Source organism: Diospyros lotus, chromosome 1 (genome assembly GCF_014633365.1).
Source record: "Diospyros lotus cultivar Yz01 chromosome 1, ASM1463336v1, whole genome shotgun sequence".
In the NCBI taxonomy this organism is placed as follows: domain Eukaryota; kingdom Viridiplantae; phylum Streptophyta; class Magnoliopsida; order Ericales; family Ebenaceae; genus Diospyros; species Diospyros lotus.
Genome location: NC_068338.1, coordinates 28,728,802 through 28,754,684, shown reverse-complemented (window position 1 = coordinate 28,754,684; position 25,883 = coordinate 28,728,802). Strand labels below are relative to the sequence as shown.

The 25,883-nt window shown below is 39.1% G+C and overlaps 5 protein-coding genes across 9 annotated transcripts; 1 reads left to right on the top strand and 4 right to left on the bottom strand.

Moving 5' to 3' along the window:
• Positions 1–1,995: 1,995 nt before the first annotated feature.
• Positions 1,996–3,721, top strand: LOC127814209 (protein SODIUM POTASSIUM ROOT DEFECTIVE 1-like). The gene is made up of 3 exons (XM_052355564.1): positions 1,996–2,743; positions 2,866–2,941; positions 3,080–3,721. Exons 1-3 carry the CDS (start codon positions 2,093–2,095, stop codon positions 3,226–3,228), a joined length of 876 nt encoding a protein of 291 aa, XP_052211524.1. The 5' UTR covers positions 1,996–2,092; the 3' UTR covers positions 3,229–3,721.
• Positions 3,722–5,516: 1,795 nt separating this feature from the next.
• On the bottom strand, positions 5,517–6,481 carry LOC127808932 (dirigent protein 25). The gene has a single exon (XM_052347668.1). It carries the CDS (start codon positions 6,479–6,481, stop codon positions 5,591–5,593), a length of 891 nt encoding a protein of 296 aa, XP_052203628.1. The 3' UTR covers positions 5,517–5,590.
• Positions 6,482–14,458: 7,977 nt separating this feature from the next.
• On the bottom strand, positions 14,459–15,973 carry LOC127808921 (pentatricopeptide repeat-containing protein At1g07740, mitochondrial). Its single transcript, XM_052347658.1, has one exon. The coding sequence runs from the start codon at positions 15,875–15,877 to the stop codon at positions 14,459–14,461; it is 1,419 nt and encodes a 472-aa protein (XP_052203618.1). The 5' UTR covers positions 15,878–15,973.
• Positions 15,974–16,664: 691 nt separating this feature from the next.
• Positions 16,665–23,301, bottom strand: LOC127807484 (DNA repair protein RAD51 homolog 4). Of its 5 annotated transcripts, XM_052345377.1 has the most exons (11): positions 22,910–23,301; positions 21,848–21,927; positions 21,643–21,758; positions 21,478–21,559; positions 21,178–21,306; positions 20,566–20,679; positions 20,378–20,465; positions 18,917–18,987; positions 18,013–18,162; positions 17,709–17,779; positions 16,670–17,174 (listed from the first exon to the last, which is right to left on the bottom strand). In XM_052345377.1, exons 1-10 carry the CDS (start codon positions 22,995–22,997, stop codon positions 17,744–17,746), a joined length of 954 nt encoding a protein of 317 aa, XP_052201337.1. In that variant the 5' UTR covers positions 22,998–23,301; the 3' UTR covers positions 16,670–17,174; positions 17,709–17,743. The 5 variants fall into 5 exon arrangements, 3 of the variants coding, with proteins under 3 accessions (XP_052201321.1, XP_052201330.1, XP_052201337.1); XM_052345361.1 differs by lacking the exon at positions 17,709–17,779 and having other exon boundaries at positions 16,665–17,174; XM_052345370.1 differs by lacking the exon at positions 17,709–17,779 and having other exon boundaries at positions 16,665–17,174; positions 20,378–20,459.
• A 136-nt stretch (positions 23,302–23,437) lies between these two features.
• LOC127807475 (cocosin 1-like) lies at positions 23,438–25,630 on the bottom strand. The gene is made up of 3 exons (XM_052345348.1): positions 25,254–25,630; positions 23,990–24,710; positions 23,438–23,876 (listed from the first exon to the last, which is right to left on the bottom strand). Exons 1-3 carry the CDS (start codon positions 25,567–25,569, stop codon positions 23,723–23,725), a joined length of 1,191 nt encoding a protein of 396 aa, XP_052201308.1. The 5' UTR covers positions 25,570–25,630; the 3' UTR covers positions 23,438–23,722.
• Positions 25,631–25,883: the final 253 nt, after the last annotated feature.

The window sequence follows — 25,883 nt, the reverse complement described above, 5'->3', positions numbered from 1 at the left end:
GGGAGGCCTCTCATCCGACAGACGAGAAGTCAGTTTTATTGAATTAATAATTAGTTAAAGAGAAAGATAAAGAAGAAGAGGAAGAAGAAGATAAGCAGTGAGGAGAAGGAAAAGTAGAGAATTAAAGATTTTAATAGTAATCAGAAGGCTCCCCCCACTAAAATGAAGTCCCCGAGAGCTTTAAACGCGTGATTATAAAACAAATGGTTTCAGTGAGACCCACACAACAGCTAAAGTATAGTTTTTCAACAACGAATGGATAAATAAAGCAGTTGGTTGGACGTAGAGAGAGAGAGACAGTTTGTAAATATATGACCCTCCCTTCCCTTCGCCTTTAGAAAGCAGCAATTAATTAAGAAACCAGAAACTACTTAACAAATTGATTAATTTTCTTTTCTAATTTCATTCTAAAACTATACTATAGAGGAGAATAGGTATGTTTTGTAGATTGGTACCCACAGAATTTTATAAAATTGTTTTAGAGAATGATGCCACATTCCTGTTTAGTATTTACGCAGTGTGTTTTAAACGGAAAAAAAGCTAATAAATTAAATAATATTTCAAAAACATATTATTGTTGCATTATTTTAATAATATATTTATCGTGTAAAAAGTTTATAAACAAAAAATATATCATGTTTCTATATACATCCATCAACACCCACCCTTGATTGGACAATTATGGACTGTCAACACCCTAAACCCGTGCCCATCCACAACTAACAGACAAAGTACAATTAAAACTTTCTGATAACCACGGTAATATTAGGCCCCAAATGGGAGACCCCATCTTCTTCTTCTTCTTCTTCTACTTCTTCTGTATCATATCAACTGTTTCCACAAGATTCCAGCTGAACCAATCAACATTTATTTGTACATTTATTTGTCACGCAATTACACTTGTAATTCTAATTATATACATATATATATATATGATGACGATACAGCCAATTTCCTAACCTTTAGTCAATACACCATCTGGGCATGCCATAACAGTTAAGCCAAGCACAAAATCCGAACCTTTTCCGGGTTCTCCTCAAGAATCAGTATCAGTTTTAATCACCCTTTTTTTTGGCCTCAATATCTTCATATTAATACAGATTTCTTACTGACAATTTGACCGTTGCTTATTTCATCTCGTCCAATGAAAATAGGTTCGTCGGCGTTGGCATCTTTCTTTTATTTTAGTACCAAATTTGTCCATTTATTCACGCGAAATTGTCGATGTTTTGTCGGGAATTATTATTGATGCCTTGTCATTACCTTAAGCCACTGTTTTATCATTATTTAGACTGTAATCACAAGCAGTGGCTACGTTTCGATTATGCTATTTCCAAGACTGACTGTCACTCCAGAGAGGGATAACATTTTCCTTTGATTAACGTGCAGGAAGATGAACTGCCCCTTTTGGCAATAGATTTAAAGTTGTCCCAGAAAGGCTATGCATGTTGGAATAGATAGAGTAAGATTGATCATGAGGCAATCACATCCCCTATGCCCCCCATCTTCTGTTATTTTTTTCCTAGGCGAAAAAGAAATTCTGAAATTTTAAGAATATCAATGCATAGAAGTAACGAAGCTTAACTCGTTACTTCACTCATTTAGGCTTAATAGAATAGTTCTACACTTATTAGACATTACCCTACTAAATTCAATTTTTAATAATAATAATACCATTAACTCTTTTCCCAGACACTTTTAATTCTTATGCTATTTGGAATAATAAACTAGGGTGTATGGCCTAGTTGATCAAATGTAGTATCTTTCAACACAATAATGTGCCAATAATAATAAGACTGCCTGGTCTATAAAATTGCCTACCATGCCACTAACAGTGGCAGCAATCATATCACCCAGAAATCACAGCCCTCTCCTTTAACCTCCCCCACAGAGCACAAGTTTAATTATTAATCAGTGGGACCCCTGCTGGCTGCTGCTTCTTTTTCTTTTCACTTGAGTCCCTCCCTTCCCTGGCTTTATAAGCAGATCCCCTGCCTTCATTTTGAAGCTCTTTCTCATAGTTTTCATGCATATTCACTGAGCCATAGAATCCTTTTCTTGAGCTGTTTCCCTTTCTTCCTGTGCCACAAACATGAAAGGCATAGACTTCTCCTGTGCATCTCCAGCTTCCACAGCCATATGTTCAAGCCTGGATCAGGCTGCTATGGTCCGACATGGCACTAGGCCGGTCAGCCGCCACGGCCACCATCTTGATGGCTGGAGAAAAGGCTTAAATCATGCCCCTTGCACATCTCAGCTACCCTTTGATCCCAAGCCTTACTATCAGAAAAACCGAAGAAGTTCTGCTAAGCAGGGTGAGCCGAGGAGGAATAGCTCAGCTGATGTGAGTAACCTGGCCAGTCCTCCTGGTTCTTCTAGGTATCTCCTAAGTGACAGTCCGTTCTTGGACTTGTTATCCGATTCAGATCATTCGAAAGCATTGGTTCCTAGCCAGTGCTCGACAAGGCCAAGGCATATGAGTTCGAACCATTCTCCATGTTTCAAGTCTTCATCAACCAATTCCCGCCATTCAGATCACGACAAAGCATTGGTTATTCCTAGCCACAGGCAGCTGCACTCTAATGATTCTCCATCTTTAACATCTTCAACTCCTCGCCAGAGGCAACTGCATTCCATTGATTCTCCATCTTTAAAATCTTCAACTCCTCGCCAGAGGCAACTGCGGTCTATTGAGTCTCCATCATTAAAATCTTCAACAACTCATCCTCGCCCCCACGATCAGGTCTCTCTTTATACTTCTCAGGATCTTTCTAGCATAAACTTGACTAAAACTTGGACGGTTTAGAAGCGTTCTCTTTCTGAGTGTGGAAATAGTAATTTTTCATTTGTTATTTGGTTTTGCAGGTTGTGGAATTAAGGGTATCAATCCATTGCAAGGGCTGTGAAGGAAAAGTCAGAAAACACATCTCTAGAATGGAAGGTCAGTCTTAGCGATAAGCATACCTGCTGCCTATAATTTACATTTTGGCCAAGTATATATCTGTTAAACAGGGAAAAGCAAGTGAGATCTTTCAAGACCAGAATGATTTAAGCAATGGATTTGGATACTTTTTGGCAGGTGTGACATCTTTTAGCATAGATTTGGCCTCAAAGAAGGTGACTATCATCGGGAACGTGACACCGTTGGGAGTACTCACAAGCATTTCGAAGGTGAAGTACGCGCAGTTTTGGCCATCTCCAACTTCATCATCTTTGCTCTCACCATGACCAAAGGTTGGCCTTGGCTACTAATCAAAAACTCTCGACAATGGATTCTAAACAGTGTAATAAATCCACTAGCTTGAAGTCTGTAAGGGTTTGTGTTTGAGACTTCGGGGAATTTAAATAATTTACTTGCTAATTGTGTGTGTTATTTGATGTAAATTCGAAGCCTATAATGGGATAAGAAGCACATCTTCAGGTTGTTCTAAAAAATGAGAAGTGGTGAAAGATGATGTTTGGTTCTCTTCTGCCCTCTGCTCAATCATTCCTTGGAAGAAACAACTGTGCCCTTTTTTCTAATATTCCCTTTTCCTTTGTTTAAATTTTGAAAACCTGCTCAGGCTGGCAAAGTTTGTCTCTGGACATGTATTCTAGTTTACTAAGCTGGCAAGTTCTGTCTCTGAACATGTATTCTAGTTTACTAACTCCCAAAAATACATTCACAGACTGCTTCATTGCGTAAGCTTGATGCTTTTTTACTTACTGAAAATCGAGATTCTTATTCCAGCAGCAGGTAAATTTGTATGATTTAAAGGGCTTCAGAAAAGAGCAGTTAATTTAATCAGAGATCAAATTTGATCTGGTAAGAGATAAAGATAATGATGCAGTGAAATTTAAAATTCTGAGTTACCACCCATGTCAAAGAATATACCTGAAAGGACTTTTATATCAAACAATCAGAGAAAACAGCATCATTAGCCACAAGCACGAGCAGCAGCACAAGCATCTGGAGCACTAGAGTATGTGCTCGGGTAGTTGTAAGGGACATTATAACAAACAAATGGTGCTCAATATGGAGGAGACTTAAGGTCTGGATGCAGTACCAGTGGTGGATTATGGGTTCGGAAAGAGACATGACATACTTTTATTTCCAGCTCTTCTCTTTTGGGAAGTTCCCAAGAAATGGAAATTGTAGTGGGTGGTTGCTGTATCAAAGTGGAAGGCTTGAATTTTGGAAGATGTTGCAATGTTTTAATGTTTAACTGTATTGCCTCCACTAGATACTCGAAATCTCATCCCATCCTTTCTCCCCAAGTTCAAGGGTGATAGAAACAAGATTCTAGAAAAGAAGAGATTAAAAGTGTTCTTCATCCAAATTTATATTATTTCATTATTATTGTCTCTGTTTACCCATTTCCATTCCATCCATTTTGACTCTACACGACGGACCCGGCATGGAGGCAGGCAGCCTTTTGTCTTGAGAGTCTGGTCTGGTGTGCTTTCTCCCAAAGGATGAAGTGAATTATGAGAAGAAGGTGAAAGTTTTTGCTAGGAAAGTCACATTTCAATATTTTGCCATGGTGGGGTGGGGCGGGGTGGGGCTGGGTTTTGTCTTCGTGTTTGCTCCCCTGCTTTTGCTTTTGGGACTTTTCCCACACCCCTTAACCAACTGACAGCCCAAAAGGGGTTTTTGGGATGTTGATGTTTTTGTTTTTTAAGAGTAGAGAGGCAAACCAAAATTCCAAATCCCTATTCATACTCTTTTATCATTTTGGTTTTTGTTTTCAAAACTCTTCTGCATTCTCCTCCTTTTGTGGCATCAAAAGCTTTTATTTCTTTGACCAAATCTTTGGACGGCTGAAAAAGCCAATTATCAGAAAAGAAATGATAAACAAAATAAAACTGCTCATTCAAAAATTCTAAACTTTACTTTAAGAAAGTAATTTGATGACTCTAGTGTAAAGGGGTATACCTAATTTTTTTTTTTTTTTCTATTAACAGAGGGAGTGTTTGGCAGTGGGACAACCCGTGGCTCTAAAATGACGTGATTAACTCATCCAAGCGGACGACCGAAAAAGAGGAAGAACAGAAAGTTGAACACGCAACCAAACAAACTGGAAAAAGTTGAAAATGATAGAGAAGATAAGGAAGGGACCAAGTAGACCTTAAGGTGCCAACCATTTTTGGTGGGTTGGGCTGGCTTACCAGACATGATTCCTGCTTCATTGTTGAATTATATTGATAAGGCTAACCTTCCAGATTTCTCTCGGGCCTGCTGCCTTTGATTGGTTCTACTTTCCAGGTTTTTCTTTTCTTTCAGTTTTGCTCTCACTGGTTTCAGAAATGGAACCATTATAGAATAATTCAAATTGACCATTCCCCTTTCCCAAAATCTTAACTGGGAAAACAGTTCTCAATCAGCTCTGCAACCAATCAAAACTAAACCCTGGTCCCATCGTTAAGTAAATTATGACTCCTTGGCAAGGTTACCCAATAACCTAATTCATAATTTATTGAACTTATCAAGCATGTGGTAAATATGGCTGTAAACTCCACTCTTAAAATGCAAAAAGTTGTAGATAAGAACAAAGGATTTTACCATTCAAGCATCATACAAACGGAACAAGCACACAGAAATCCAAACACACTAGTAAGTTAGGTAAACAGTCATCTCGAGCACGCTCTCCACCCCATCAGTGTTATGCTGGTTCACAGCTGGGAAGGTCTTGACAATGGCATGGCCCCTGGCGTTCACATACTTCCCAGTGCCGCCCATGACTGCAAGGTGGGATTCTGAGACAGCAGTTCGGTGGATGCCGAAAAAACTCAGACCATCAGCATAACCTCCACTGGCAAACATGGTGGTGAAAGCCATGGTCTGGCTGGTACCATCCACTGAACTGGAAACGTAGAAACCCTGAGCCTTACCAACCAAGCCAGACCCCATCTCGTGCCCTTCAGTCAGTTCATCGTCAAACACTGTCATGGTCCCAAACATGAGCTTCTGGAGCGCCGGCCCAGAAGGGAGCTGCACGCCATTTACAGCCGGGAATCCAACCCCTCCATTGACATTGTTTCCGTTGTTTTGGAGGAGATTTGGCGTGGTTCCACTGAGGCCAGTAAGGAAGGGAATGTTGTTGTTGTTAATAATGCCACTATTGGCATTATTGACAGGAACGCCGTTATTGACAGGGAGGATGGCACCATTAGGCTTGGCAAAGGCGACTTGACCGTTGACGGCAGGATTGTTTACCACACCAGTCACTGCTGTGGCTGTAGGATTTGAGCCACCAAGTATGTCATGCATGAAGAATGTCAGTGTGTGATCAGGGCCTGCTGCGCCAGCCACGATGCTAGTTGCAGCAGATGGAGTAGCAGCCACAGGGGTGACAGTGGAAACAGGAGCCCCAGGTGCAATGTCAGGGTTGTCTTGTGCCACCTCATCGAGGACCCGAGCTGAGGTTACACATGTAACTGCAAGGGCAAGGAGGAATAGGGAGACCATGCACTTGAGGTAATGACTGGGCATGAGTTCCATAGTAGCCCGAGAGCAGCTCTTAAGAATACCTGTACTTGAGAATGAAAATGATATTCCTTCCGATGTTGATGGGTTTTGATAGTTCACATGGCTATATATATACTGAAAATGTCAAGAGCTAGAATTAACAAAACTAAGATGGAGTTGATTAGATGGAGCAGGTACACTCCTTTCCAACTTTTGGGTGTGTTGGTTAGAACCTGCAGAATTCAGTCTGGTGGTTTAAGTATAGATTAGACAAAAGAGAACTACCATTTTGAGTATATTTTCTCTCAGAAATGTTATGCCTGGAGGCTGGACGTCTAAAGCTGGGATGGAACATCTGCTTAGGGGCCGAAGTCTGAATCCAGACCCTGGTTCCACACCATGAATCAGGAAATGCATATCAACTAATCCACAGACTTTATTCAGAAAGCACAAAGTTGGGTCCTACCTTACCAGTTCAAATTTGTACTAGCAGTCCTTACTCTTTTCTTTTCATTCTTCTTCTTGGGACGGGAGGGGGAGGGAATGGGAAAAAGGGAGACTGATGTGTCAAGTGGATGTAACCTTAATGAACAATACAAGATAAATATTTTTAGAGGTGTTTAAATAAGATAATAGAATAGAGACATTTTAATTATATAATCCATAGTTTTGAACAAAATATCCATAAAAATGAATAAAATAATTGATCACCATATTAGATGTAATTGTAACCAACCAGGAATCCAAACAGATCTGGTTAATTATAAAGTTCCTGAAACTGGGAACAAGCTAATCCTTTGGCCTGACCAGTATAGTTTTAAACTACAGGCCCAGGCGTTGTGAAATGCAGTTCCAAAGACCTGCTTGAGTTATCATACTTTTTTAATTTTTGGATGGCCACATTTTCAACATCCTAAAAATGAAATAGGCTTAGTTCAAGTCAAGTTAGGAGTTAGGATCTATTCCTGTGCCTGTTTTTTAAGCCCAAATTTGAAGTGGTAGATAGGAGTATGCAAACTAGTGTCCTAAATCATCATCATTATTGTTGAGAGAGTTTGGATTGAATAAAAATTCTCTCTTATGTATTCCATGGGTATGAAACCCTATATATACAAGAAGTATGCTAATAAATCTCCTAAAAACTAGGAGTAGATAACAACCTAATAAGTAGGAACAATAATCATCTATAATTTCCAGATTTATACAAAATATAAAAAACTTAAACTTGATTTATCTTCTTAGGCTTTGTGCTTCTTTATCTTCTCATCATTAACCGCCACTCCTTATCTTCTAAATGATAAGGTTCTTTATCTGCAACACTCCCCCTCAAGATTGAGAATGGATATCATACATTCCAATCTTGCTAGTCAACCTTTGATGCACAACTGTAGGCAACCCTTTAGTGAGAATATCTGCAAGTTGTTCACAAGATGATATATATGGAGTACATATTAGCCCACTATCCAATTTTTCCTTAATGAAGTGTCGGTCCACCTCGACATGCTTGATTCTATCATGTTGTACCGGATTGTGAGCAATACTGATTGCTGATTTGTTGTCACAATATAGTCTCATAGGTTCCACCAAAGTGATCTTCAAATCATCTAACAAAATTTTCAACCAAAGTAACTCACATACCCCTAATGCCATGGATCTGAACTCTGCCTCTGCACTTGATCGGGCCACCACACTTTGTTTTTTGCTTCTCCAAGTTACAAGATTACCCCCTAGAAAGGTACAATAGCCGGATGTAGATCTTCTGTCCACCATTGACCTTGCATAATCTGCATCAGTATAGGCTTCAAGTATCATATTTTGCCCCTTTTTGAACATAATACCTTTCCCTGGTGTTCCTTTCAAGTAATGAAGTATTCTTAAAACTACTCTAAGGTGAGTTTCTTTTGGACAATGCATAAATTGACTGACAACCCCCACTGCATATGCAATATCTGGCCGGGTGTGAGCTAGATAAATTAGTTTTCCTACTAACCTTTGGTAGGATTCTTTATTCACCTCTTTATCTTCAGGAACCTCCCCCAATTTGTGGTTAAATTCAATTGGAGTAGTAGCAGCCTTGCAACCTAGCAGCCCAGTTGCCTTTAGCAAGTCCACAATATACTTTTGTTGAGAAATAAAGATGCCATCTTTTGAGTGTGCAACTTCTATGCCCAAGAAGTATTTCAGCCTCCCCAAGTCTTTAATTTCAAACTCTTTAATTAGGCATTCCTTTAATCTAGTCATACCTTCTTCATCATTTCCGGTCACAACAATATCATTCACATATACCAATAGGACTGTTACTCCCCCTGTGGCCGAGTGATGGATGAAGAGGGTATGATCTCCTTGGCTTTGCTTAAACCCTAAGGTAAGCATTGCATGGGTAAACCGGCCAAACCAGGCCCTAGGAGACTGTTTAAGGCCATACAATGCCTTTTTTAGTTTGCACACAACCTGCCCATGAGTATTTGTTCTATAGCCAGGGGGTAAGTCCATGTAAACTTCCTCCTCTAGGTCTCCATGCAAGAAGGCATTTTTTACATCATATTGCATCAATGGCCAGCCTAGGGTAGCAGCTAGAGATAGAAGAACTCTCACTGTATTGAGCTTTGCAACTGGGGCAAAGGTGTCTAGATAATCAATGCCATATACTTGAGTGTATCCTTTTGCTACTAGCCTTGCCTTATACCGGTCTAGGTTCCCATCAGATTTGTATTTGATTGTATACACCCATTTGCATCCTACCGGTTGTTTTCCTTTCGGTAGTTGAACTAGCTCCCACGTATTGTTTTTTTCAAGGGCTGCCATCTCGACTTCCATGGCAGTCCTCCAATTCTCATCCCTTAGTGCTTCGGAAAAATGGTGAGGAATTGGGATGGTATGTAGGCTGGTTAGGAAGGTTTTGTGTGGGGTAGACAGTTTAGAGTAGGATAGGACCAGGTGTAAAGAATGCTGAGTGCAAGTCCTGGTGCCTTTTCTGAGGGCTATAGGCCATTCCAGATCACTGGAAAAGGTAGGAGCATCTTGAGGTGTGTGATGTTCAGTTATAGGGGCAGTGGAGTCAATAGAATTATTACCTGCTGGTGTCACAAGAGAGCTGCTGGTGTCAGTGCTGTTAACAGGTTCAGAAGAGGAAGTAGATTCTTGGATCTGCATTGGGCTAGTAGCCAGCTTCTGCCGCCTTGAGTAGACCTGCAGGGGAGGAGTACTTGGTGAGGTTTCCTCTAGAGTCTTGTTTGGTGTATCTTTTGCAGTAACCGGATCTAGTGAGGAGATAGTTTGAGGTGAGGGATCTAGATCAGGTAGGGGCATGATTGGATTTCCCTCGGCAGTTTTGTTGCTGTCATGAAAGTGATCAAAATAGGGAGAATTTTCCACAAAAGTAACATTAGCCGAGACAAAGAATCTTTTGGAAGGAGGGTGGTAGCACTTGTAGCCCTTTTGGCTGGAGGAATACCCAATGAAAATGCATTTTAGAGCGCGGGGATCTAATTTACCTCTATTAGGGTTGTGAACATGCACAAATGACACACACCCAAATATTTTTGGTTTCCAACAGCTAGATATATATAAATTAGGAAAATGACTGCTTAAGAGTTGAAGAGGGCTATAGGATTCAAGAGTTTGAGATGGCAATCTATTAATCAGGGTAGTGGCTGTTGGGACAGCCTCTCCCCAATAATTTTTTGGAACATTATGGTGGAAAAGTAGTGCCCTAGTCACAGTTAATAGGTGCCCATTTTTTCTCTCAGCCATCCCATTTTGTTGGGGTGTATATGGACAAGATGATTCATGAATAATTCCTTTTTGTTGGAAAAAATGTGCAAGGGATTGATTGAAAAAATCTTTGGCATTATTAGTCCTTAGCCTCTTGATTGGCACTCCAAATTGAGTACTAATCATGTTATAGAAGTTAGGAAAAATAGTGCTTACTTCAGATTTGTTTTTCATAAGAAACAACCACATTACCCTAGTGCAATCATCCACAAATATGATGAACCACCTTGCCCCAGAAAGATTGGGAACAGTTGCAGGGCCTCAAACATCACTATGTAGAAGGGAGAATGGACTAGAGGTTCTTTTATTGGATGAAGGGTAAGACACCCTTTTATGTTTAGCAAATTCACAAATAGGGCAATGAAAGTCTTGAATATCACAACTCCTAAACAAAGCTGGAAACATAACTCTAAGAGTAGAAAACAAAGGATGACCAAGACGATGGTGATGTAACCAGATCTGGTCCTTATTAGATTGCATCAAACAAGACACAAGATTCACCTTGTCCTTGTTTTCTTCCCCATTTGATCCATCAAAGTAGTATAGGCCAGCCCTAGCTTTAGCAAGCCCAATCCTCTTCTTCAACCCCTGTTCCTGAATTTCACAGCAAGTAGAAGAAAAATTAACACTGCAATTGTTATCCAGGGTAAGCTTTTGAATGGAGATGAGGTTGGTGAAGAGTTTAGGGACATGGAGAACATCTTTGAGAGTTAGATGGTTATTAAGGATGATATTTCCTTGGCCAGCAACAGTGGTCAAAGAGCCATCTGCCAGTGTTATCTTTTTTGAGCTTGAACAAGGACTATAGGTAGTGAAATAATGGGATAAAGGGGTCATGTGATCTGTTGCCCCAGAATCAAGAATCCAAGAATCAGATTGGGTTATTTTCGAAGCATGTAGGGTGAGAGAATGGGAGGACATACCTGTAAGTGCAAGAGAACAGGTACCTTTTTCTTTCTTTTTAAGAGAGTCTGGAAAGTTTCTTAGCTTTTCAATTTCTGCCCGGTTGAAATCCAAGCCATCTGTCTGCTCCTTTTGTTCCCCTTGCTTGTACTCTGTTTGCTGCTGTTGACTGCTGGCTATATAGGCTTGATTTTGGATCCCAAATTGTCCTCCTTTAGATGGTTTTCCATGTAGCTTCCAGCACCTCTCTATGGTATGCCTTGGTTTTTTGCAAAAGGTACACCATAGAGAGTCTCGAGAATCTCTATTGCTGGAAGTTTTATCTCCGGCAGTCTTCCTTTCCTCCTTAAGACCCTAGTTAGGACCTCTCAATGCTATTAATGCCGACTTTTCTATAGGAGTAGTGTCTAGCATTACTCTTCTTCCTTCTTCAGCCCGGATTAGAGAGATTACCTCATTTAGGGAAGGTATATCCTCTTTGCCAAGTATTTGAACCCGGACTGCATCAAACTCCATATTTAGACCTGCCAAGAAGTCATAGGTTCTCTCCTTTTCCACAAATCTTTTATGTAAGGCTGCATCTTCACTACACTTCATCTTTAGACATTGATAATGATCTAATTCTTGCCATAGAGTTTGCAACATATTAGAGTACTTAGTAACAGATCTTACCCCTTGTTTGGTTGCTGCAATCTTAGTTCGGACTTCATATATTTGTGCTGCATCCTTCACTTTAGAATAGGTGAGGTTGACAGCCTCCCAAATATCCTTAGCGGTTGTTAAAAACATCACCGTATCACTTATCTCAGGCATCATCGAATTCCAAAGCCAAGACATAACTAAAGAGTCCTCCTCATCCCATGCAGCAAACATAGGATCTCCTTCTTTAGGGCCAGTCCCTAATAGATGACTTATCTTACCTTTACCTTTGAGAAAGGTCCGAATAAGTTGGGACCATTTTAGGTAGTTTCTTCCATTCAACCGGTAGGCCGCCTGGAGATTTTGTAGTTCTCCTCCATTACTCGAGTTGCTGGATCCGGTGAATGGAGCTTCTGACGGGCTGCTTGTTTCAACCGCTTCTGATGTAGGATTGGTGTTGGAGATGGTAGACATCTTAAGGGAAAAAATAAGAAAATATCGGGTGAAGAAGGAAGTCGCAACTGACTTTGATTTCTTCAAGAACCGGAACAAGAAGAACAGGCCGGAATGGGACTAAGCAAGGAAAAAAGGGCAATGAAGGTCTAAACAGGATTCCCTAGAGACCAGGCTCTGATACCATGTTGAGAGAGTTTGGATTGAATAAAAATTCTCTCTTATGTATTCCATGGGTATGAAACCCTATATATACAAGAAGTATGCTAATAAATCTCCTAGAAACTAGGAGTAGATAACAACCTAATAAGTAGGAACAATAATCATCTATAATTTCCAAATTTATACAAAATATAAAAAACTTAAACTTGATTTATCTTCTTAGGCTTTATGCTTCTTTATCTTCTCATCATTAACCGCCACTCCTTATCTTCTAAATGATAAGGTTCTTTATCCGCAACAATTATCATCACAGGCCTTAATCCTATTGGATGGATTGAATTCTAGCTCTCCAAACATCTCCATTCATAGCTATATCCTCGGTAAAGTCGTCATATCCTATGTCATGTCTAAGGATTTCTTAACAAGTTTTCTTTATTTCTTTTCTACCATTGTTGCTACAAACTTATTCCATTACATCAATTCATCTCACAAGTTGTTCATTAATCTTTTTCTCATATCTTCGAACCATCGAGCATGTTATATTTATTAAGTGCCACTCCAATGTTATTATAAATGGATAATCTAATTTTTAGTTCTATCTTTAACATTCTCATTTTAATTGCACTTTGTATTTGTTATATATTAAGCTGTTTAAGATTTCTTGCTATAAAAAGAAGATGGTTTTATGTTGTTGATAGAACTTCTCTTTTAGCTTTAAAGGAATTTTACAATAGCATAAAATATGGACACACTTACCCACTTTAATCATATTAGCACGATTTAGTGAATAATATTCTCAATAACCTCTCCTCCTTTTTAAATAATTGACTTGAAATATCTAAACTGATCTTTTTAAGAATACCTTCATAAAGAAAAGGGAAAATGAAGTGGCACTAAATTTTCTTTTAATTTTTGTAGTAATTTATGCAATGATTCACACTTGAAACTGGAGGGATTAATCCAGACAACCATAGAGCCACTCCACAAAGTTTCATCTTGAAACCCATATTTCTTTAGCACTATTATTAGGGAACAAACAGACAAATACACAAGAATATATTGTCTGCAAAAAAATCATACAGCACAAATTGCTCAAATGCGGTAACACATAAATTGGCATCCTAAGCAGTGCAAGAAGGTAGATCAAACATTTGTCACCCAGATTAAACCATTTGACCAGCTTAGTGGTACATCAAGGAGTCAATCCAAACTAAAATATTATGAAGAAGATTGTGCATAAAATAACCGGATGGAATAAGCTTTTTTACTTTTTTAATAAGCATGGACGGAATATCCGGACCTGATGGAACAACCGAGATTGCTAGTAGTTATCCCGTGAATTAGTGCACAGGATAAGCAGCTATGAAGCGTCAGTCAATAATCAGGACCCTAGCAGGCTAGCAGCTACAAACAAACAATTCATCAATCATCAGAAGGTGAGCTGCATTAGTTAATACTTTCACCTTTGAGAAACAATAATAAAGTTAAAAGATCTGGTAACTGAGGGGATCGCCTCTTTTATACGTTTCCCTCTTCCACTCTTCCTCCAGTTATGAACACCCTGCAATACAAAATCTCTAGTAATCTTACTACTCTCAGAAGCACAGGCAAACTCAGCAAAAGCTAAGTCATAGAAGTAATTGTTTTGGTTGTTACATTTATTCATCTCAAGATAATAAATTGACAAATGATTATTCACATGCTTAAATATTAGCTCCAAGCACCGGCTGACCTGGTGGGAGTTTGGATGTCACAAATAGGAGCTGCATATTGTTGGGCAATCAGCACTCTAACAGAATGTTTATGTAAAGTGTGGTCTTTTTCTTTTTCTTTTTTTTTTCTCTCTCCCATTTCCCGTATAGAATGGAGAAAGCAAATGCCCATATACAAAAGAGCTGAAGAGACAAGAGCAGCCAATAATCATTCTGAAACTAGGAGAAACAAAATGGAGGACCCTGAGCTCCAGAATGCCATATTGCCCATACAGTTCCCGAATTAGTCAGCACAACCGTTTTCCTGATAGGTGGGCCAGATAAGAAATCACAGGTTACCATGGAACAATCATTCACTCCAGGAACCCTACTTGTGAGAATCAATGAGTTCGGTCACAAGATCCCTTGCACTATTATTGCTGCTGCAGGCATCCCTAACAAGCATTTCCCAAGATTCCAAATCAAATCTAAATTTCTTATTCTCCAATGTCTCCAAAATTAAACAAATCTCATCTGCCTTGCCACACTTGACTAGGCCACTAATCAAACAGCAAACTGTTTCCAGACGTGGACAATGCCTGCTCACTAACATTGCATTCAAGACCTTTGAACCTCTCTCAAATTCCTCAACTTGACAAAACCCATCAACCATCAATCTGTATGTGGCTGCATTTGGCTCACAACCCTCGACCTGCATTTCCAACAGGAGTTTATAAGCCTCAGAAGCTCTACCTTCCTTACACAAGTAATTGATCAATATATTATATGTCACGACATCTGGCTTAAACCGCCTTTTCTTCATCTCATGAAGCAAAGCTTTGGCTTCCTCAATCATCCCTCTTTTCCCAAGGTCACTCATTAAAACACCGTAGTTAACAAGTTGTGCTTTGCACCCTTGATAATCCATATCGAACATCAGCTTTTTTGCTTCCTCAAACTTACCTAAAAAGCATAAGCCTTCCATCAACAATGCATATGTGACTGCATTGGGGCGCTTCCCCTTCTGCAACATGTCAGCTAGTAGACCTTTAGCCCTATCCATGTCACCGTTTTTGCACCAATACCCAATGAGGCTATTATAAGTCACCACAGTGGGTTCGACTTCTCTGTCAAGCATTTCATCGAACACCAGGCAAGCTTGTTCCCGCTCGCCCCTCTCAAGCCAACCTTTAATCAGGACATTAAAGGAAACCGAATTCAGTCGGAAACCCATTTCAGTCGAACAGTTAAACATCTCTCTCGCATCCTGCAACCGACCATTATCAACAAGAACATTGAGGAGGGTATTGAAGGACTGTAACGTACGAACACAGTTGAAAGAAGTCATCTCCCGGAAGAGCTGTACGGCCTCCTCGGGCAATCGGGCCTTCCCGTAATGTTGAAGCAGTCCAATGAAAAGGGATTCTCTGCACCGAAGGTTATAATCTTTAATCTGAACAAGTAGGGTTTTAACGGCCTCAAAATTGCGGGAACGAGCGAGCTTGTAAATGAGAGCAGAGTAAGATGGGTAGTCGTGCTTGAATCCCGTTTGGCGGTATTCATTGAATAGAGAGAGGGCTTCATCTGGGTCATCGAGTTGTTTGACTTGGGTTACGAAAGGTATTGGTCTTCGGAGAAGAAGCTTTCTTGCGGGTCTGCGAGGCTGTTGATTGCGAGGCTTGGTGCTGGGTCTCTTCGGGCGAACAGTGTGGTAAGGCTTTGAAGGAGAGTGTTCGATGCATCTATAATGGTGAGACACAAGGGTCGATACAGTCTGATTCAATCGCTTTGCTTGTGAAATGATCATTGATTCCTTGAAGACTTTGATTCAACTGTTACACAGAGGCTCTGGCGGGAAAAGAAGCAGAAAAGTACATCATCTCATCTGATGGAACAATTTATACGTCCGCTTCTCTATAATATATTTAAGAAGGAAATTCTTATGTTATCCGCACGCGTTGGGCAACCCCCTCCCCTTGCATGACCCGATTCAAGTAATAAAATAATACTTTTTTTTTTTATAATGAAAATACTATTTGAACACATAATTTAGCGTGACATTTAAAATTAATAATTAAATACAATTAAATAGTATATAAAATGTTAAAATTTCGTGTTTAAATAATATTTTTAATTTCTTTCGTACATTAGTTTTCACCCTCCATCCACAAGTAAATAGGAGAATGATACACATTAATATGTAATGTATCTCCAATTTTGCTAAAGAATTTCATTATCCAAGTAAATAAGTCTTGACTAAATCCTCTTCATTGGGAGGACCAATCTCACCTTGGTACACTAACATACTCTTACCTCAAATATAGACAACAATTCTTACAAAATCTAACCATATTTTGATGGCATCATTAGATGTTGCATATGAAAATTTTACACTTGTTCACTTGCACGCTTAACTTACCCTTGACCAAAAGCTCAAGTTAGATTTATTCATGAAAGTTCACCTCTTTTCCTAAGAGCTCTTTTCAAAAGCAAATTTATATAAACGCCCATGTGCCTCTAGAGAAAAAGCAAACACCACCTCATGCCATATTATGGATGCATCTTACGCATCCACTAAATATAAATTTCAGGTGCTTGTATTAATAGATTTGAAATAAGATAATCCCAACTCTTTAAAAAGTGATTCTAGCCACAATCAACTAGTACAAGACTAATGAATTCAGATACTTAACTGGTTTTAAATTTCCTTTATTGCGAGGAAGAATTGGGGCCGAGTTTAATCATTAATCGGCTTTGTAACTGGGCCTAGTCCAATGCCAGCAAGACCAGCCCCACAAGTTTAACAAATCGCAACCAAAAAATTGATGCTTGACAAATTTCAACTTTATAATGTCAACTAGTTTTTTTTTTTTTCTGCAATAATGTGAATATAAAAGAAGGATAGTGGCCCTAATATGGTAAAAATCCTGTTCTGCTACTACTGATGTAGGCAATCAATGTTGCAGGCATTTGCTTTGGTTCTTAGTGGCTGTGATTTGCTCCCCAGGTTTGATCTTCCATCTTTAATTTTTCAACAAGTCTTAACAGAATTGAAGCTTTTGAGGTAAGTAGTAAACCCTGCCAAAGTTAACACAAGTTGAACCCTGCAAAACAGAGTAGTAGAAATTAAAGTGTTAAGCAAGTGGGAGAGATTTAGTAAGCTTGTTTCTCCTCAAATCAAAGAACACAGCGAACACAGCTAGTCAAGAAAAGAACAATAATATGCACAAGGTTGAATCATCTAATTCAGCTTTTGGCATTTCTACACAAAATTGATGACAGGAAAACAATATGATTCGGTGTTCTCATATACACGTCAAGTTTGGGCCAAATGCCAAGATGAACCACAAGAAAGAGCTTAAAAGTAAATCCATGCATCAATTCAGAGATGCAGATTCAAATTATAAAAGCACAAACAGGAAAATAGTTAAATGATGACTAGTATTCCAGTAAGCCGTTTCTGCTTGAAACTTTAACATTTGACCAACAGAAAAAACCATATCTGACAGTCGAGCCACTTCTAACTGGCATTCAATGCCGGCACACCAGGGAACTGGCCCATAGAACTTATGCAATACAACTCAAAGTATACTTTTAAGTAAATTACTTAAAGTTATGTGCACAACTTGGTCTCTTACCTTTATACATCCAAAGTACATTTCAAATAAATCTGTCATGGAAGTGTAAATGTCACGGCCTTATCAGAAGCCTGTTGAAGTTAATAAATAAATTGTCAACACAAAGACTTACAGAAGAGAAGGATATTTGACTTGAAATAATAATACCAATATGAACTAAAATACTACTGCCTTGGGGCAGTTTAATGCCGTGCAATTCAGGTGTAGCTAGGTGTGCATCAGCTGTGCAAAAAGGCAGATAGTGATTGACAAGGAAAATATTCTCTTTATACTGTAATCTCTACATGAGAACATAGGGGAATACCATATATGGGTGTCTAAGTAGGCGCATGTTAAATGTATTGCTTCCTTGTTCTCGAGAAAGCTGAAGCCGCACATGTGGGATGCTCTTCCAACTCTCTCCAAGTGCTGGCTTAGATATACCTCCCTCTCCACCCACCATGTGATTAGTGACCTAGAGAATATATTGTCAAAATCAAGCATTGTTATACTAGAAGTAATGCAGGCAGTAGTAATTGCAAAAATAGACAGGAATAATCTAAATACTGCAACCTTTAGATGATTCCTGTCTATTTTTGCAATTACTACTGCATGTGTTACTTCACCCACCATGTGATTAGTGACCTAGAGAATATATTGTCAAAATCAAGCACTGTTATACTAGAAGTAACGCATGCAGTAGTAATTGCAAAAATAGACAGGAATCATCTAAAGGTTGCTTTGAAAGGATTTGGCATTTATTCTCTATTTGTTTACCTATATGCATTTTGTTTAATTCCTTTCATTGACAAACATTTGAGTATTGAGGGGCTAGACCAACTTGTTCAAATTCAATTTGAAGGAAATTTTTAACATCTACACCATCCACAGGTACAGATAAGCCTGAACTGTGACTTGGCTGAAAAGGAAAGTTAGCAAAGCACTAAGTAGAGGACAATACAAAGTAAAACCCCAGGACTTGCAGTTTGAATCACTTGATCATTGACTTAACGAAGAGAAGTACCAGAAGAGTAATGGAAGTGTTGTTGAATAGAACAGGAACTCAACCAACTACTCTTTAAGTTTGGTCAAATTGAACTGATAGCCACCATATCTATCAATTGAATCAAGGGACTTTGGGTTCAGGGAAGGTAAGACAATAGTAGGATCACACCAAGTGAAATTTTTTCATCATGCAATGGTAACATGCTATAAAGTGACAAACTTACCAACACAGCAAGGTTATGCTCATTTGCCATCTTCTTCAGCAAATATCCAGCAGAAATCATCAAAGCGTGCCCTATATGTGCTTTTTAAGCATTAGCCCATTGGTATCACACACATGTCAAATGTGCTTGACATATTTCAGATGCATGAATAAACATCAAGAATGAAGAGAAAGAGGAGCCTAGCTCAAGAACTTGAGGCCAAAATTCATAAATTGCTCTTGAATAAATCCTTCCATAGATAATAAACAATGAGTGAAAAAGAGTACATAAACTTTAGGTCTATCCTTTCTTCCGTATATATCTTTAGCATGGACAAACTCAGACATGAATCTTGTCTCAACTCTCAACTAGAGGTAAATTCATCTACCTAGCTAGCAGGTACGGGCACTGACAAGGGCTTGTCCTAGCAGCTTTTAGGACATTCACCTGTCCATAACCAAACACGTGGTAACACCACAATCTTAGTTAGCATACGGTTAAAGTTGGACAAATTCTTTTCTTTCTTTGTGGGTGGTTTACTTTTTCTATTTTGTTTTCTTTTGCTGAGGAGCCCTTCCTGGTAGCATGGGGAACTTAGTAGCTGAATTACTTCACTAGAACATGGTATGAAGCGGCAAAACAGTTTTCCCTAAATTGCTGGACCATTAAACCAAGAAAGAGGACACTTGTAACTACGACCCTTTTCAAATAAATGTTACCCAAGCAATTTAATTATGCAAGGCAGACAGTCCATAGGACAGGAATAAGTCTATGCAATATTGGTTGAACAGCTTCCACAATTTCTCCACGAAAAGTGAAAAAATATCGTACTACTTTTTTCAGATCATAAAAAAGTCATTACTTCTATAAATGATTAAGGGAACTCTCCTAATGACATCAAACTTTGCAACAGATTAGAAAAAAAACTATTGAAGCAGTCCCTATGCATGCTAAAATCATAATAATCCATTGGTCTTGCAGAATTCTTTTGGAGATTAACTACTTTTTTAGAGTAATGTTGATGCCTCGCCGCAAAAAGGGGGATGGAATCATAAAACTAAATGGCTCCTCCAAATAAGATACCTAACAACATCAACATGAGTGAAATAACCATACAAGTGACAGCATACCCATTTTAACAGGTTTAACTTTTATGAATTTCATTGATATATCAGAGACCTGTTTGTACAGTACCAAAGAGAGTCGAATTTCATGAAGCAAAGGCTCAAAAAGCAAAGACCCATAGTCCCAGCATAACTCTATTGACCATGATTTGTGAGGACATGCCAAGGGGATCTCAACTGGAAAATGATCAGCAAAACAATGGGGAACATCACCCTTCCACTTGAAAAAACTTTGTTACATACCACTTGAAAGAAGGGTCCACCTGAATTTTGGCACTATCATGCCCAAAAAATTTGGGCGTAAAAAAAGGAGTAAAACATGAAATTAGTAGGTTTTGGCAAGCTCAAAGAAGAATACCATGTGAACTACTGCCCCCAAGAACTGGGGTGATAAGTGACGAAATTGAATCCACAATGAGCAGTTGCACTTGACCACCTATCTGTATCTTAACCAGTTAAATAATGCCGAATTAAGTAGGTAAGGAGAATATAAAAAATTAAGGGGAAAAAAGGACAATAGCTGGAGTGCTTTGTTGTAAAGAAAACCTGAGACATCAAACTGGACTTCAGTTGATTTAATACATCCAACAGTGTGAAAATGTCAAACACTGAGTGGCATACTATGCTCTTCAATACTTCTTGGAGAATTTTTTGGTTGGCCTACAAGAAGGATTACGAAGAAAAAGATTTAGAGAGAGAATATTGAATTGTTAAAAAACCAAACAGGCATGCATATTACACAGGATCCATTCAAGTTTGTTGCAAATGCCAGAAACACAAAACCTGACACTCTGACAAGCCATCCCATGAATCATTGAAAATGAATGGTTAAGTGCCACTGATGTTACAAGTCTTATGGCCCATAAATAAAGCCCGCCCTTTTTGGATACATAGAGATATGTTAATTGTATCGGTTGAGAAAATACTGCACCTATTATCAGACCTAATGGAACAAAATGGATTCAAGAGTTTGCAAGAAGACAATGATACGACAGCAAGAAACCACAAGATGCCCATAGAGAAGTCAATTCAACTATTTCTGACATAGATCTAGCCCCAGAGCAGACAAAGTTGGTACAAAACAAAGCCACATTATAATTCTAACAATATATTGATCTTGTTTCTTTTTTTTGCTAGGAAAAATTCAAATATATTGACCTCTTTATTAACCATATCTGAGATCGTAAACTTTGCCATACGTTTAGGCGAAAAGGAGTTTCCTGTGTCTAAGAATACAACCCCACCCCTATGTGCCTTCGCAACATTTGAGGCAGCTTTCAGGCAAACCTGCAAAGTTACAAGAATTTGAGTCAACAATCTAAGGCAGCCAGAAGGTAGGCAAAGCGTACATGATAATTTAGTGACTACAAAATCTTATTGAAAACATAACTTTAAACAATATTTCTTCCCACCTAACTTGTGTTGCTGGACAACTTCAGTCAGAGAGTGGACTTCTACCTGTGTTTTACCAGATGATGATGGCCCAACCAATTCGGTTAGATATCCCTCACGTAATCCACCTTGCAGGAACAAATCAATCCTGCTTCAAATAATTATTTTTGATTGTTTAGGCATCTCAATAACAGGATAGCAGAATCAACAGCAGAGATGAGGCCAATATACCTTTCACAACCAGTGGATAGAATGTGTTTATTTTGTTGAACATCTTTCAATAGCTCCATGCCATTCAACCATGGTTGATGCAGACCATTGATAATAGAAAGGACTTGAGTAATGCCCTATTTACAAGAAAATTGCACGTACAGTACCGGAATATTAATAAACACTGACATAATAAAATATGCATTCTATCAAATAAATTGCTAACCTGCTTCAATCTCCCTGAAGCAGAATTTTGCCTGGCCAAAGCAACTAAGTCATCAAGGTCATGAATGAGCAAATCTTCAACTGCAAAGGAACAGATGGGGGCACTAAAGCACAGATAATTAGTTAGGTACTAAATACTCTCTCCATTCTCTCAAAACTTCTAAAGAATGGAGGGAACATTCTTTTAATTGTATTGGCCTTCAAGAGCACCATCTTGAATAGAAGATAATATAGCCAAATGCGATACGAAGTCATTATCACATTATCATCATAGGCCTTAATCCCACTATGCAAAATATATATATATATATATATATACACACACATACAAAGTAACAGTGAAATTTTGAGTCCCAGCCACAAAGAACTAAGTCAGAACATCAACTCCATTGTGCAAAAATAGGACATTAATATATTGAAGTTCAAATAACTGAACCTAAATGGGCGTTTGCGTCATACAGCATCCAAATTTTATTTTAGGGCCTCCAGTAATGAGTAACCTAAGAAGGAAGCTGCTAGGAATAATAGGCAATAAGTTGAATTGATAGAATCTAGCAACTCCAAAGTGGCTGAGAGTTCAGAGTAAGGAAGCAAGCTACACAATCCTTCCTATCTATCAACTCATCATCATATAGAAAGGAGTTGGAATTCAACAATCGGCTCATTACAAGGTCGGTCGGAACAAAAACCTAGCGACATCATACATAGAATTGACGAACACAATTCCGAGAAGAAACCTACTGTTTTGACATTATCACGACTATAATTGAGGCGATATCAAGCATGTCAAAGACGGAAGCAGATTCTGAAGGTTCATTATTCTCCAAGGTCCCAATAATAAGTGAAACCTCATAAGATTTCGCACATTTTTTTCCAGCAAGCAAACGCACATTTTTTTCCAGCAAGCAAACGGAGTTTTAGCAGAAAAATTTAAGCACTCTCAAGCAATCACTGGTTGGAGGACAAACAAAGAAAAAATCATTGACGTTTCCAGGAAATTCAAGCAAAATTAAATTTTAACAAAAAGAGAAAGCCTTGGTGCAATGAGAAGTTTGGGAGTGACCTGAGAGAATGCCCTGAGAAGCACAGAAGTGTTGGAAGTTGGAGTCGATCATCGGATAGTCCTTCTCCAGGGATTTCAACGGCGCCATATTCCCTCTCTCCCTCTCTCTTCTGGCCGGATTTCCAGAATCTCCGATAATTTATTTATGCCAAAGTTTTAGGGTTCAAAATTTTATTACTGTTCTCGGAGAAGCTGCAAATAATATCCCTTTTTTTTATTTCAAAGGAAAAAGGAAATTTATTCGTTTCTCTTAATGTGTTTTTTTCAAATCATATTTCTTTTCTTGAGGATTTGCCTCACATATTTTCATTATTATAATGATTAAAGTTAACATCGTCCGAGATACTATTTTTAATTATTTGAAATAAGAACAATTATAATATTTAAGAAGAAAAGCTACCCTTCTCCCATTCGTGAGAGTGTTAATGCAAGGGCAATGTTGTCTTTTCACACATTCGGCCCACCTAGTGGTGATCTATATTGTACAGAAATGAAAAAGAAAAACGTTTCTAATAGAAAACGAAAATGTGAAAACGAACATTTTTCTAAAAAAAAATAGACATAAATAGAGTTTAAAACGAAAATATAAAACGTTTCAGAAACGAGGAAACGGTTCCTATGAGATGTTTTCGTACAACATAGGTTGTGGCGGCCCATTATGTACTTTCTATGTAAACCAAACTCCGAACTTCTTACAGACTAATAATTATTCCGATGCCCGAACCTTAATCCAACAGGTTAGATATAGTCCGGCTAGAAACTGATGTAAAATGCCTTATTATTTCACCAAGACAAAGCCAGCTCAGTTCTTTCTTAGTTTGGAGGAGGAAAGAAGATGGCTTCATTCGCCCTCTTCGACCGGAACATTTGCTCTATCTCTGACCCAACTCCGAACGAAGCTTGAACCACCTGTGGCGACAGGGCCTTCCATGTCCCAATGCTTCCAGCTAAATGTGTGAAAATTGGGCTGCAACACGCAAACATTGTTAGTCACTCAATCTTGTTTCTTGCTTGATCGGACGAGTTTTATTATTATGCTGACAAATGAAAAGCAAGATGAACGAAAGACAAAAGACTTACTCGGGAGTGGTGATGATAGAGAACCACTCCAGTCCTTCCGGATCAGCAATCTTTGACACCACAAAGAACCTTGGCACGATGAACAGGTTGCCGGCCTTGATGGTGGCCTCAAGGACACGTTTCCCATCAATCCCGACCACCTGAACTCGGCCGCTGCCCCTGACAATATAAGTCACCTGCAGGGCAGAGTCGCAAGAGAAGCCAGGGGAGCACATTGCACTGCCATCCAGCCTAACAAGATCGGCGCCAAGGCCAACCTCACCGACCAAAGGCAAGTTCTTGGTGTTCAAAACCACCACTCTTCCGCCTTTCTTGATGTCAACATCAAGAGGAGCCTCCAGGCAGTTCAATGCCAATCCGGCTCGGTGTTCGTCCTTGGGATCAGGCAGGTCGAAATCTGGATCAAGCTTGACAATGCCATTGCCTGTTTGTTTCCCAACAAGGGTCTTCGCAACATCTTCCTCCAAGTCCCAGGCTCTGCACACGAATTCGGTTGAGAAACCGGAAAAGATGCCACTGGAACCAGCGAGGAAGAAGTCTGTGAAGGAACCGACTCTGTGGGCTTTTGAAGTATCCCCCAGGAAGAGGACCACAAGCTCAGTGTCTTCCTTATTGTGCCACCATGTAACCACACCGAAGGGGAGGGCAATGGCATCGCCCTTCTTTATTGCTAAAACCTTCTCCTCTTTCTCAGGGAGGACAATGCCGGCAACACCATTGCCTATATAAACAAGTGAGAATTCTCATAGAGGGAAAGCTAAGTCCCGCGATTACGACTTTCATATCGCGTTTTCGGACAAATTTTACACTAATTATGGGCTACTTAACACTACCCTTTTATCCAAGCTTCGAACCGAATGCGAACAGGATTCTGAAGGCGGGGTTGTTGAAGATACAGGACGTCAACAATAATAAATTCATAAAAATGTTTCAAGTGTTTCCCCAAATTATAACTCCAGATTTTGCTTAGAACTTTAAAAGACACGAATGAAGTTCCAGTCGATTCAAAGGAAAGCAACCACAGCCAAAGGATCTAAAGCACCTCTACTCAGAACAGTGATGATGATCGAGGCACCACAATTCACAACTACTGGAATCAAACCAAATCATCTTTAAAAAGAAGAAAAAAAAATCAAAGATCAAATATCAATCTAAAGGCGTAAAACCAATGCTATGTGAATTGAAAACGAGGAACCCCCTTGAGAAATCAAGAGATACCCACGAATCAACAACATATAAGAGAAAAAGAATCACAGAACAATACCTTGAAGAACATAAGCGACCTTGGCAGAATCGGAATAACAAGGAAGGGCAAAGCCATACTTCTCGAGGGCAAGTTTGGCCGCACCTATGTTTCCTTGACGGAGCATCGGAAGGTCGTCGGGCGACCAAGCAAAGTAACCCCCTCCATTTCCTCCGTACACGATCTTCGCCAACTTGGGGGAAAGATCAATCTCCATGTCTCCTTGCTGAAGAAAAAACACAGGAACCCAATAAACCGAACTCACTAACAAACTTTTCGCCAACCCAAGAAACTGAAAAGGAAAGTTGGGTGGAGGCTGAAGAGAACTGGTCTCCATTTGATATTTACACGAACCACAAAGTGTGCCAACACTCGGTGGGGGACAAGCATTGGAAACTGAAATGATTCCAGTAATCGTAGTCATCAGATAAATTATTCTCATTTTCCATTTTGGAATAATTTGAAATGAGAATGGCGAAATAGAATTTTGGAATACATTTTGGTTGCCAAATACGTTAATTTTGCCAATATCATTGGTTGCATTTTTTTATTTATTTATTTATTATTTTTTTTTTTTGGGGGGGGGGGGGGATTGTGTAGAATAACTAACTTGTATCTGTATTTTAAATTTAGATCAAATTCTTAATCTTA

Excerpts from the sequence above, each read along its gene's own strand:
- LOC127814209 (XM_052355564.1), top strand. The coding sequence starts at position 2,093 with ATGAAAGGCATAGACTTCTCCTGTGCATCTCCAGCTTCCACAGCCATA. Across the intron at positions 2,744-2,865 it reads ATCCTCGCCCCCACGATCAG|GTTGTGGAATTAAGGGTATC; the intron begins GTCTCTCTTTAT and ends TTGGTTTTGCAG. Across the intron at positions 2,942-3,079 it reads ACACATCTCTAGAATGGAAG|GTGTGACATCTTTTAGCATA; the intron begins GTCAGTCTTAGC and ends ACTTTTTGGCAG.
- LOC127808932 (XM_052347668.1), bottom strand. The coding sequence starts at position 6,481 with ATGGAACTCATGCCCAGTCATTACCTCAAGTGCATGGTCTCCCTATTC.
- LOC127808921 (XM_052347658.1), bottom strand. The coding sequence starts at position 15,877 with ATGATCATTTCACAAGCAAAGCGATTGAATCAGACTGTATCGACCCTT.
- LOC127807484 (XM_052345361.1), bottom strand. The coding sequence starts at position 22,997 with ATGGCGCCGTTGAAATCCCTGGAGAAGGACTATCCGATGATCGACTCC. Across the intron at positions 21,307-21,477 it reads CATCATCTGGTAAAACACAG|GTTTGCCTGAAAGCTGCCTC; the intron begins GTAGAAGTCCAC and ends GTAACTTTGCAG. Across the intron at positions 18,163-18,916 it reads AGCATAACCTTGCTGTGTTG|GTCACTAATCACATGGTGGG; the intron begins GTAAGTTTGTCA and ends TATATTCTCTAG.
- LOC127807475 (XM_052345348.1), bottom strand. The coding sequence starts at position 25,569 with ATGGAGACCAGTTCTCTTCAGCCTCCACCCAACTTTCCTTTTCAGTTT. Across the intron at positions 24,711-25,253 it reads GGTCGCTTATGTTCTTCAAG|GCAATGGTGTTGCCGGCATT; the intron begins GTATTGTTCTGT and ends TTGTTTATATAG. Across the intron at positions 23,877-23,989 it reads TCTATCATCACCACTCCCGA|CCCAATTTTCACACATTTAG; the intron begins GTAAGTCTTTTG and ends TGCGTGTTGCAG.